This window comes from Chiloscyllium punctatum, chromosome 25 (assembly GCF_047496795.1).
Source record: "Chiloscyllium punctatum isolate Juve2018m chromosome 25, sChiPun1.3, whole genome shotgun sequence".
Taxonomy (NCBI): domain Eukaryota; kingdom Metazoa; phylum Chordata; class Chondrichthyes; order Orectolobiformes; family Hemiscylliidae; genus Chiloscyllium; species Chiloscyllium punctatum.
The window spans coordinates 87570706-87583110 of NC_092763.1; the positions used below are offsets into that span (position 1 = coordinate 87570706).

General features: G+C 42.1%; 1 protein-coding gene across 4 annotated transcripts in view; it reads left to right on the forward strand.

The window, feature by feature from the left end:
* mospd1 (motile sperm domain containing 1) overlaps positions 1 to 12405 on the forward strand; it is a 91779-nt gene that overhangs the window by 26439 nt on the left and 52935 nt on the right. For 3 of the 4 annotated variants that reach the window (XM_072595658.1, XM_072595657.1, XM_072595659.1), the window contains 4 exons: positions 2085 to 2327; positions 2420 to 2495; positions 5343 to 5566; positions 10770 to 10931. In XM_072595658.1, the coding sequence (XP_072451759.1) occupies positions 2174 to 2327; positions 2420 to 2495; positions 5343 to 5566; positions 10770 to 10931 (616 nt within the window). In that variant the 5' untranslated portion in view covers positions 2085 to 2173. The remainder of the gene's footprint in view (positions 1 to 2084; positions 2328 to 2419; positions 2496 to 5342; positions 5567 to 10769; positions 10932 to 12405) is intronic. The other variant, XM_072595660.1, reaches the window with a different exon arrangement.

Sequence of the window (12405 nt, forward strand, 5' to 3'; positions counted from 1 at the left end):
GAGCACTAATCTTGTGAAAGCTTTTTCAAAAGGGGAGATGGGTGCCATCCAGTAGAAGACTATTGGAATATTCAGACTGTGGTAATGAAGGCATGGGTGAGAGTTTCAGCAGCAGATGAATATAGGTAAAATTGGAGTTACCGTCGGAAAAATTATGGAGTTGGAAGCTCAGTTCAGGGCCTGAGTTACAGCTAGCCTGGTTCAACTTTCAACAATGGTTTTAAGGAGTGGAGTGAGGGATATGTAATCACTTCACTTTGAGAACATATACAGATGTAGCAGTCAGGCAGCATTTTTCATTGTTCAAAATCTTCTGAATGATTTGTAAAATTGTAAAAGCAACACAAAACTTGAAATAAAAGGAGAGAAGATAATGAAAGGGGGAAAGATTGAAAAGACATAGTGCTGTGCGATTTCTGATTCTGTTGCTTTTAGGTTGAACTGAACTTTGTAAGTAGATCTTCCTCAGGATCTGTCCTAGAAGCTTATAAAATGGATTTCAATGCAATAATCCCAGTTACAGTTTTCTTATCGGGTTGGTTCTACATTATTCCACTTCACCTTTACTTTTCACAGCTACCCACCAGTTATCTTGTTCCTTTTTGTTAGCTTGATTCTGCATTTAAATATTTTTCTCACTGTAGGATTTGAACTGTTGGTGGTGAAAGAGGATGAAACTAGCTATTCAGGGAAGGTGTGACCAAGTCAAAACAATATATTTCCTGAATTAAGCACAGAAATTAAGCATTTCCTTGGTAGGCAACAAAGGTTGAAAATAAAACTTGAAGCATTTTCAAAAAGGAGTTAGAATCATAGAATCCCTACAATATGGAAACGGGTCATTTGGACCAACCAAACATTCCTGAACACTATGGGCAATTTAGCATGGCTAACTCATCTAACCTGCACATCTCTGGATTGTGGGAGGAAACTGGAGCACCCAGAGGAAACCCACGCAAATGTGCAAACTCCACACACACAGTCACCCGAGGCTGGAATCGAACCCAGTTTCCTAGTGCTGTGAGGCATCAGTAAACTACTGAGCCATCGTGCTGTTAGATATCGTCCTCAGGGCTAAAGGGATCAAAGGGCATCTGGAGAATTCAGGAGCCAGGTACTAAGTTGGATGATCAGCCATGATTTTCGTTTTGTTCATTCAAGGGATGTGGATGTCTCTGGTAAAGCCAGCATTTATTTTCTATTCATAATTGCTTTCAGCAAATGTTTTTTTTAGATTACTTACAGTGTGGAAACAGGCACTTCGGCCCAACAAGTCCACACCGCCCCGCCGAAGCGTAACCCACCCATGCCCCTACAGCTACATTTACCCCTTACCTAACACTATGGGCAATTTAGCATGGCCAATTCACCTGGCCTGCACATCTTTGGACTGTGGGAGGAAACCGGAGCACCCGGAGGAAACCCACGCAGACACGGGGAGAACGTGCAAACTCCACACAGTCAGTCGCCTGAGGCGGGAATTGAACCCGGGTCTCCGGCGCTGTGAGGCAGCAGTGCTAACCACTGTGCCACCGTGCCGCCCACGATCAAATTGTTTTCTTCAGCTTTTGCAGTCTTTGGGGCATAGGGTCACCCACAAGACTTTTAGGGAGGGAGTTTCCGATCAGGTGGAGTCAAAACCATAGGATGTTTGATTGTTTGCTGTCAGGTTGAATGAGTTTGAGTAACATGGGGAAGGAGTCAAGGGTCTGGTGCTGGAAAAGCACAGCAGATCAGGCTGCATTTCTGAGGAGTAGGAGAATTGACGCTTCGAGCAAAAACCCTTCATCAGGAACAAGGGGAAGGAGCTTTGATTGATCTGTTAGTCCTTGAAATTTTCTGCATTCTTTATATTGGAGTCAAGTGAGAGAAAATGATGGATTTTCATCATGGGTTGAATGGTGGGTCTAAAGTAGAATATCACTTTGTTTGTGAGCAGCTGGATGTTTATGATATCAACTCATTCATAGGTTAATGCCCTAGGACTGCATCAAAAGACAAAACAAATTTATTGTGCAACCCTGCACTACATGCCTTGGATCAATAGCATTCTCTAATAGCCTCATTTTTATTTGTCTTTACAGACCTGACACAATGTTCAGAGGACTATAAAACAAGAAAAGTGTCCTAAAAGAGTTTAAGTGAGCAAGAACATCCAAAATATTCAGTGCCAATGCAGCAACACAGGCGACAGCCAGAACTAGTGGAAGGAAATCTTCCTGTCTTTGTATTTCCAACAGAATTGATATTTTATGCAGATGATCAATCAACACACAAACAAGTGTTGACTCTTTACAACCCATACGAGTTTGCCTTAAAATTCAAAGGTACGTCTGCAATTTCACGTTGACTTAGAGTAAATGATTTTCAGTGGTAAAGCTCCTTTAAGTGGTAAATGTTTCCTTTTTTGTCTTTTCAGTTTTGTGCACAGCCCCAAACAAATATGTTGTTGTTGATGCTGCAGGTGCAGTGAAGCCTCAGTGCTGTGTCGACATGTAAGTGAAGAATGGCTGTCAACTGAATCTGTTACAGTATTGGAAAACTGGACAAGATATGCTTTGTCTTTAACTCCAGTGTGTTGACTCTAGCATGTCTCAAAAGTATGGCACTTCCTCAACACTGATCCTCTGACAGTGTCTCATTCCCTCAGCGCTGACCCTCGTAAAGCGCGGGGCTCCCTCAGCGCTGACCCTCGTAAAGCGCGGGGCTCCCTCAGCGCTGACCCTCGTAAAGCGCGGGGCTCCCTCAGCGCTGACCCTTGGAAAGCGCAGGGTTCCCTCAGCACTGCTTCCATACTCCATCAAATTGAATAATGTGTTTCCCCTTTAAGATTGATATGAGGAGGTATTTTATCTTTTGAGAAAAATTGTTTTAAATTCTCTACCTGGGTGAGTTGTGAAGGATGTATCATTGAGCGTATTGAAAGCTGAGTGAAGCAGGCTGTTGATCTACCAGAGAGTCAAGAATTATGGGGCTTCAGGCTGGTAAATAAAGTTCAGGCCACCATCACATTAGCCATGATCGTATGGAAGGTGAGAGCAGGTTTGAAAGGCTGATTGCATTTCTTACTTTCTGACAATCTAGATGATATGCCCAGGTAGCAGAATGGAGCGTGAACCGTAAGCCCTTCGCCTCACTAAAGTTTGCTGACTGATTGGCAGGCATGTAACTTCTTTTGAGTTGTGTGTGTTCCCATACTTTCATCTCTGTTAAATTGCCCACATTCATCCCCTCTCAACTTTTCTGTTGCTCTGACCTTTCATTAACTGTAGAATTGCTTGCAACGTACTGTTGGATTGTCTCCAACATGCTATATTCTGAAAACAAGAATCCACACAGAACTCCACCTCCTGTGTCTTAACGCTCCTAAAGTCCTGTACCACTATTGCCCCTGTTTTTGCTGCCTTACATTGGCTCCTGTCACATAACAGCTTGATTTTACAATTCCCATCTTTGTTTTCAAGTCACTTCATGTCATCACCCCTCCCTATTTCTGTAATGTACACCAACTCACAATCCTCTGAGACACCTGCAATCCTTTCATTCTGGCCTTTTGTGCACCCCCAGTTTTATCCAGTCGACTGTTGCGGCTGTGCCTTCAGTTGCCTGAGCTGTAAACACTTTGCTTCAGAAATCAGGGGAGAATATTTTTGAGACGGGTATTTTGATTCTTGTGGGACATGGGAGTCAAGGGTATTGATGTAGATGGGAATCTGGAATTCAAAACACAATCGACGTTATTGAATGATAGTAAAGGCTCAAGGGGCCAAAGGATCTATGTCTGTTTCTAGATCTACATGTGTATGTTTAAGATGTGCATTAAAACCTAACTCTTCGGCCAAATATTTGGTTACTTGACCTCATAATTCCTTACATGGCTTGGTGATATATGTTACCATATAATGCAACTGTGAAGTTGGTGCTTCCTGCTTTTCTCCATTGTAATTTCTAAACCAGGAAATTGCAAAATGTGAAGAGCACAGTGAGTATTCTACAAAGTTGAAGCTTTTAATTTGCAGTTGACCCCAGAGTAGAACTGAGTAGGTTAGGTTTATTTTCACTAGAAAAAAGGAGATTGAGGGGGACCTGATTGAGGTTTTACGAAATCACAAAGGATATAGACAGGGTAGATCGAGACAAGCTTTTTTCCCCAGGGTGAAGGATTCAATAGCGAAAGTTCATGCTTTCAAGGTGAGAGCTGGAAAGTTTAAGGGGTGCACGCGGCAAGTACTTCACACAGAGGGTGGTGGCCATTTGGAACACGTTGCCAGTGGAGGTGATAGAGGCAGGCACGTTAGATTCATTTAAGATGCGTCCAGACAGATGCATAAGTAGATGGGGAGCAGACGGATATGAATGGTTAGGAATTGACTGACCGGTTTAGACGGTAGATTTGGATCAGCTCAGACTTGAAGGGCCAAAGGGCCTGTTCCTGGACTGTAAATATTTTGTTCTTTGTTCTTTATGGGGTGCTCAGGTCCTCTGGATAAAGGTGAGGTTATTCACTTTGGTAGCAAAAACAAGAAGGCAGATTATTATCTGAATGGCGATGGTGCATCAAGACCTTGGTGTCTTTGTACATTAGTAACTGAAAGTTAGCATGCAGGTGCAGTAGGCAATGAAGAAGACAAATGATATGTTGGCCTTCAGTGTGAGAGGATTCGAGTACAGGAGCAGGGATGTCTTGCTACAATTGAACAGATCTTTCATGAGACCACACTGGAGTATTGCATGCAGTTTTGAACTCCTAACCTGAGGGAGGATGTTGTGGTTGTGGAGCGATTGCAACAAGGTTTTACCAAACTGATTCCTGGGCTGGCAGGACCAACAAATGCTTAGGGAATGGATCGATTAGGACTATATTCACTGGAGTTCAGAAGGATGACAAGGAATCTCATTGAAACCTGTAACATTCTAACGGGCCTAACAAGATAAATGCAGGAAAGATGTTCTCAGTGATCGGGGAATCCCAAATTAGGGGTCACAGTATTAGGATATGGGCTAGGCCATTTAGAACGGAGGTGAGAAATTTCTTCACCCAGAGAGTGGTGAGCCTGTGGAAGTTTTTGCCATGGAAAACTGTCAGGCCAAAACTTTTAAGAAGGATGCAGGTATGGTTCTTAGTGCTGAGGGGATCATAGGGTATGAGAAGGAAACAAACCGGGTACTGAGTTGGACAATCAGCCATGATCACATTGAATTGTGGAGCAGGCTCAAAGGGCCAAATGGAAAACTATTGTTCCTATTTTCTACATTTCTGTTTGTATCCTGTAGTTGCAATTGGCTGTTTTACTCAATGAAAGGTAGGAACTGTTTTTTTTCTCTCTCTCCCCCATTTCCAGCGTCATTCGCCATCGAGATGTGCGACCATGCCACTATGGAATCATAGACAAGTTTAGGCTACAAGTGTCTGAACAAAGCCAGCGGAAAGCACTGGGTAAAAAAGAGGTGATTTCTGTTCTCCTCCCATCAACAAAGGAGCAACAACAGAAGGAGGAGGAGGACAAACACATCAAAGAACATCTTGCAGAAGCTGTGTTTTTTGAACAGACCTCATTCCAGCAGGGTAGGTAGATTTTACTGTCACTTCTTCTGTCAACATTTTAAGCTATGCCATGGGAGAGATTAAAATGAATAATTAAATGCAGGTGATCACGTGATGGAGAAAGGACTAAAAGTTCATATTGATAGTGTGAGATGAAAATGGTTAGCAGGAGAACCAGGTAGATCATTCAGAAAATAATTTAATGAAATAAGACAGGTGAGCTGCAGGTGCAGGTAGCTATTGGGTAGCAATAACGAGTACCTTCCTCAAAACAGGACAGAGCTAGGCATTAAATATCCTTGATTACAAGATGTTTGGAGGAGAAAGGAGGAGGAGAATGTTAGTGTTGGATAGATCCAAGTCTGAAACTGTTGGGTAGTTAAGAGAGTGTAGAGGTAAAGTGTAAGATGTAGTCTATAAATCACCTAATAGGGGCACATTTACTGAGTAATCCAAAAACTGTACAGTAGTTACATTGAGGGATCTCTATTATTCTACTACAGACTAGAATGTAAAGAACAGAGTTCCTAGAGTGTGTACAGAAGAATTTCCTATCGCGTTATGTGTCCAGTTCAATGAGAAAGAAGGCACTGTTGGGAATGAGATGTGACAGATTGATCAAGTGGCAGTCAGGGAATATTTAGGAGACCATGACTTTAGCACATTGTTGAGGTTAACCGTGGAAAAGGATGAAGAAGTCTGGAGTGAACCAGCTTCACTGGATTGTGAATGAATCTGGCCATGGTAAACTGGAATCAAATGTTGTATTGTTGAATAAAACTGTAGCAAGCCATGGGCTGCCTTTAAAGAGGAGATCATTTGGATGCCGTTGAGATATATTGCCATTTTTTAAAAAAAAAGACAGGCTGAACAACTCCAGAGCTTCTTTAATTATGAAAGAGGTAGAGAGGAAGATGAAGCAGAGTAAGGCTGCATATGACAGATGTTAGATTGGTAGCAAAACTGAAAAGTTGGCTAAATTCAGAAAGTTCACAAAGGAAATAAAAGAAGCAAAGTGAAATTAAGATCCTGGCAGACAATAAAAGAGAATTCAGAAGTCTTCCATAAGCATAACTATTCCTCCACCTTTTCACTATTTTTTTGTCCAATTGAGACTCAAAAGGGAACTAGACTCCTCTCCAAACTCCGAGACCTAGGACTCTGCTCCCCCTCTGCACCTCAACTTCCTGGCCCGCAGACCGCAATCAATAATGATAGGTGACAACCCCCCCTCCACAATAATTCTCAACACCAGTGCCCGCAAGGTTGCATACTCAACCCCTTACTATACACTTTATGCACTACAACTGTGTGGCCTAATTCAGCTCTAACTCCATTTACAAGTTTTCTGATGACACCACCGTAATGGGTCAGATCTCAAACTACGACGAGACAAGAGTACAAGAAAGGTAGACAGCTATGTGGCATGCGATAAGGAAAACAATCTCTCCTTCAATGTCAGCAAAACAAAGGAGCTGGTCATCAGTTTCAGGAAATAGAGGAGGAGACATCCCTGGCTGCATTGGTCGTGTTGAGATGAATGTAGTCAAGAACTCCAAGTTCCAAGGAGTAAATGTCACCAACAATCTATCCTGGTCCATCCACATCGATGCTACAGTCAAGAAAGCACACCAATGCCTCTACCTCCCCACAAGGCTAAGGAAAGCAGGCACATCTGCAAGGACATATCAATTTTAATAGATGCACCATTAGAAAGCATCCTATTCGAATGCATCACAGCATAGTACGGCAACTGTTCTGCCCAAGACTGCAAGAAATTAGGAAGTTGTGAACGCAGACCAGTCCATCACGCAAACCAGCTTTCCTTCCATTGACTCTGTGTGCACTTGTTGCTGCCTTGGAAAAGCAGCTAACATAATCAACATCTTCCCATTCTGGTTATGCTGCCTTTCACCCTCTTTCATCAGGTTGAATGTACAAATGTTTGAAACACGTACAGTTTCAAGAATGGATCCTTCCCCACTGTTATCAAACTGCCACATGGAGGCAGGGAACATGGATGAGATATGAGTTTGCAACTTAGTAAATAAGGGCTAAAATCATAGTGAAAGAGAAGATAATTAAGACATGGGGAGATCTAAATTTTGATAAAGACAAAGTACAAGCATAGTTGGCTGTGCTTAAAGTTGATATTTGATTTATTATTGTCATGCACTAAGGTACAGTGAAAAATATAGTATTGCTTACTAACCAGACACATCATGCATACTTTACACAAGTACATCAGGGTAATAGAACAGAATGTAGTGTGACAGCTGCAGGGCAGGTTTAATATATAAGGCTTCAAATTCTGATGGGAAGGATGAGGGCACCAGAAGCTGGAAACATCACTGGCAAATTCTCCTCCTTGCCACATACTTCCTGACTTGGAACTGTATTGCTGTGCTTTTGCTGTCACTGAGTCAAAATCTTGAAACTCTAATTCTAACCCTTCCTAACAGTGTGGGTGTATATCGACATTGGATGGACTTACAGCAGTTCAAGAAGGCAGCCAGTTAGGGATGGGAAATAAATATTGGCCTAGCTGGTAATATCGACATCCTGTACTCCCCCTATTAACTTGGCTTTCTCAGAAGTTTAACTAGCTATTAGTCATTCAGTAGTCAGACACGTTTCTTGACCCTTCTAACCAGCATGTAGAATATCAACTGAACTCTAAGTGATGTTTTCTGCAGTAGACTTATTCTAATTTAATTAAATGCTGGACTGAAAAAGGATAGATGGGTGTACTTTCTAGATGGTATGAAGTTAAATACAATGGATGTGCCAAGAAACTTGGGGGTTCAGGTGCATTGATATTTAAAATGCCAGTGACAGGTACAAAAAGTAATCAAGAAAACTAACGGAGTGTTGGCCTTTACAGAGGAACCTCGATTATCTGAATATCAATAATCCAAATTTCGGAATGTCCGAAGAAGAGCTCAAGGTCCCGATAGAAACATTACATCAAAGAACTGTTTCAACACTGATCGCATCTTTTATTTGCAATGATTAAAAATGAACTCTGCTAACTGAAATGCAGCTGAGAACAATTCTGGACATCGATGGGAGCCCAGGCACCATCTCCAAATGATTGACCACCTGTCTTATCGCTCTCTCTCGCCCCAGACTTTCCCTGGAGTTCTATACAGGGGTGTACCCTAAACCCTCCTTCCCCAGATAATCTCTCCAACATTGTCCTGTATAGGGCAAACGTGGAACCTGTCAAAAAGTTGCAGTAAAATGTTGTGTGCTATTGTGAGACCCACCCCCTCCAAAAAAAAGGCAGCAGCAGTCTTGCTTTTGGTGTCCAGTCCGGCTGTGCCGGTGAAGGTGGGAGATGGGTGGGTTTCACTGGAGCTGGCCAGGGCACCCAGGTCAGAAGGGGATGGGGGTGCAGACAAGGAGCTGTGTTGAACAGGGTTAGGTGGGTAGCCGGGGGGTGTGGGTTGGGGGCTGGCTTGGATGGGGTTGGGTGGTCGGACTGGGGGTGTGGGGTATGAGGGGTGGGGCCTCACTCGCAGTGTGCTGCTGCCTAGTCTCCTGAATGGGGAATGAACTAGGCAAGTGCTTTGTCAATCCCATTGAACTAATTTGGGGGGGGGGGCTTCAGCAATGCTGCAGGTTTCTTGCACACACACCTGTGTGCCTGCTCAGAAACAAACCCTGAGACAGAGGGTGGGAGCAAGGCAGGCAAAGCAAGGAAAAAGAAAACTTCAGAACACTCCAAGCCCCAGAGGCGAGGCATTGAATCAATTAACTGAATACTCAATTATCTGATTGAAATAATCCCCCCCCCCCCCCCCCAAAATCTCGTTTGGATAATTGAGGTTCCCCTGTATATCCAAAGGACTCGAGTTTAAGGGCACAGATGTTACGCTGCAGCTATACAAAACAATGATTAACCATATTTGGAGTATGTGAGCAGATCTGTGCACAGGATATGTTGGCTTTCGAGGCAGTGCAATGTAGGTTTACAAGAATGATACCTGGATCTTAGGATTTAAATTATGAGGAGAGATTATGCAAATTAGGCCTGTTTTCTCTCAAGTTTGAAGGGTTAAAGGTGATCTGATCAATGTATAGAAGATAGTAAAAGGAAAAGACAGGGAAGATAAAAATAAACTGGTTGGATATTTTAGAACTAGTGGGCATAGCCTACAATGTAAGGCCAGTCTATTCAGGAGAAATGTTAGGAAGCATCTGTATATACAAAGGGTGGTCGAGGTTTGGAACTCTCTTCCACAAACTGCAGTTGATGCTCGATCAGTAGTTAATTTTCAATCCTTGATAATTAAATTTTTTTGTTAAGTAAATGTATTAAAGGATATGGGCCACAAGTCACAGGCCACGAATCAGCTGCGATCTCATTGAATGGCAGAACAACCTGAGGAGTTGAATGGCTTACTCCTGTTCTTATGTTCCTGTGAAACACAGCTGTGCACCCACAACTGCTAGCTCCCTGTTTCTAACTTCTTCTGTAAAAATGTAATTGCCTTTGAAACAGGAATGACCTTGTCACAAAGCAAAATACTGTAGATGCTAGAAATCTAAAATGAAAAGAATGCTGAAGAAACTCAGCAGGTCAGGCAACATTATGGAAGTTAACATTTCAAATCCAATATGACTGTTTGGAACTATTGCCATTTGACTCTTTACAGGAACTGACTGCCCACACTAAGTGAATACTGTCCTCAGTTGATGTTAAGTTTCAGTGGTTTCATCTCCCCCGTGGGTGTAGATGCAGTGGCACTCAGCTGTCTAAAGCTTCCCACAGCTGACCTCACGGCTGAATTTCAAAGAGCTGTTTGACCGTAAGCGACATAGTAGGAATTGAACTTGGGCCTAGCCCTTGCATGACGATGCCTTGTGTGCAGCAGCCTTTGAATAGGGATGAGAAATAACAAGTGTATTTCTATTTCTGCTAGCTCATGGCATCTGTCAGCATTTGCTAGGATTTTTCTGTTGAGCATTGTGCAGTTAAGTGGCTTTTTGCTGCATAAACACAGCATTCAAATAAAAAACAGTGGTGACTTTAAACATTGCATTTGTGGAAATAACTGTTTATCTTCGGCACGAGTGCATACGCAACCATTACAGACCTGACCAGATTCTCTACAGAGAAAATCAAGATCCTAGCATGAAATTAATGTTTTGCCTCCTGTGTCTCTGCTGTATAGTTTGATGATTTTGTATATCGCTCAATCATCTAATTGATTTTCAGAATCCAGAACTGCCTCTTCGGGACCGAGTTTACTTACAGTCTTCCTGGGAATCATCTGTATCATAGCATTAATGTTACCAACACTTGGGGAAGCAGAATCTCTGGTGCCTGTTTACCTCCACTTAAGTGTCAATCAGAAATTAGTCGCTGCTTATGTTTTAGGTAAGTACATTAACCAAAGCGTAGTAAATGAAATCAAGTGCTGACTGATGCTGAAACAGTGTTTAAAGTCACAGATTCAATCTAAAGATTCTCCTATATCAACGGTTCAACACCTCCATGCCTCTCGCCGCACCCTCCCATCTCCACTTTGCCTTCAGTGTAGCAGCCAGCCTGGATCCCCCTCTGTTTCAATTATTGGGGAACTCTGGCACCACTTGTTTTGTATTTCCATGGAACACAATAAGTGTTGCTTTCATTTCTCTATATAATTAAACTTAGGAAGCAATATTACACTAGAAGATTCTTAGTTCCATCTAGGAATGTTTTTGAAAATGATTCTCTGATACCTTAAGTTCCACAAACCTGCAACACTGAGTATTATTGTTCACGAGTTTTACTGTTTGCACAATTAGTGCAATTGTTGGATGTTTGCCTTTCACGACATGATCATAAAATTTTCCAGTGCACATAGGCCATTTTATCCTTCACCATTTTACTTGTCCTGCTATGAAAGCAATATGCTTTAAAAACACTGGAATTTCCTACAAAATTATGGCAAAACAACAATTTTATTAATTTCATCATTAAAGATGGCATTAGTTCTCCCTAGGTGTTTGCTATGACCATTTTTGTCTCGATTATGCCATTACAACCTTTTTCCAAAATTCTCCCTCACTAGGAAGCATCAACTCTCAACGTAGTCAGAGAATTCAGGGGTGAAAGAGAAGGAAATGTAATCTTAATTGAAATGTTATTTGAAGCAGAGACTCTATCAAAAGGTATTGGACGTGGATTAAAGGTGGTATAGAGCACAGTGTGTTTGGAGCACTTGCATTCAGACGCAGAGCTAGCTCTGGCAGGTGGAGCTGTAGGTCATGTAAGGTTTTTGTTCTCCACCTCCACTGTAACTTTGCGAGACATTCTCATTCTCTTCGTACTTTAGAGACTTCAGTACTTTGTATATGAAGGTGACAACCTGTTTCTGTCCACAGTTATTTAACATAAGATCTGTAACAAGTAATAGAAATGGAGAGATGCTCAACAGCTTGAATTCTAAATCATTTCACAATTTGACAGATAAAGTAAGTGAACGTCGACCTTTAGAAGTTCCACCAGTGAGCTGCGAGGTATGAGGGTCTTTATCATCATTTAGGTGTCAGACATCTACCTTTGGCCCAAAAGAACAGGCCCTGTGGTTTTTGTCCAGTCACCAATGTCACACTAGTTCATTTGTGAGTTACAGTATGAAAGCAAATATTCTGTTTGCATTTGTTCAGTGATACAGTGACAGCTTGTCTTAGTTTTTGGAACATGAGATTGTTCACATTTGCCTTTGTACCTGGGAGAACAAGCAAAGACCTGCTTAATTAATCAATAAAAACTGAAAATGCTGAAGAAATTCAGATCCACCAGCATATGTTGAGAGGAAACAAAGTTAATGTTTCAGATCAGTGACCCTTCTTCAGAACTGATG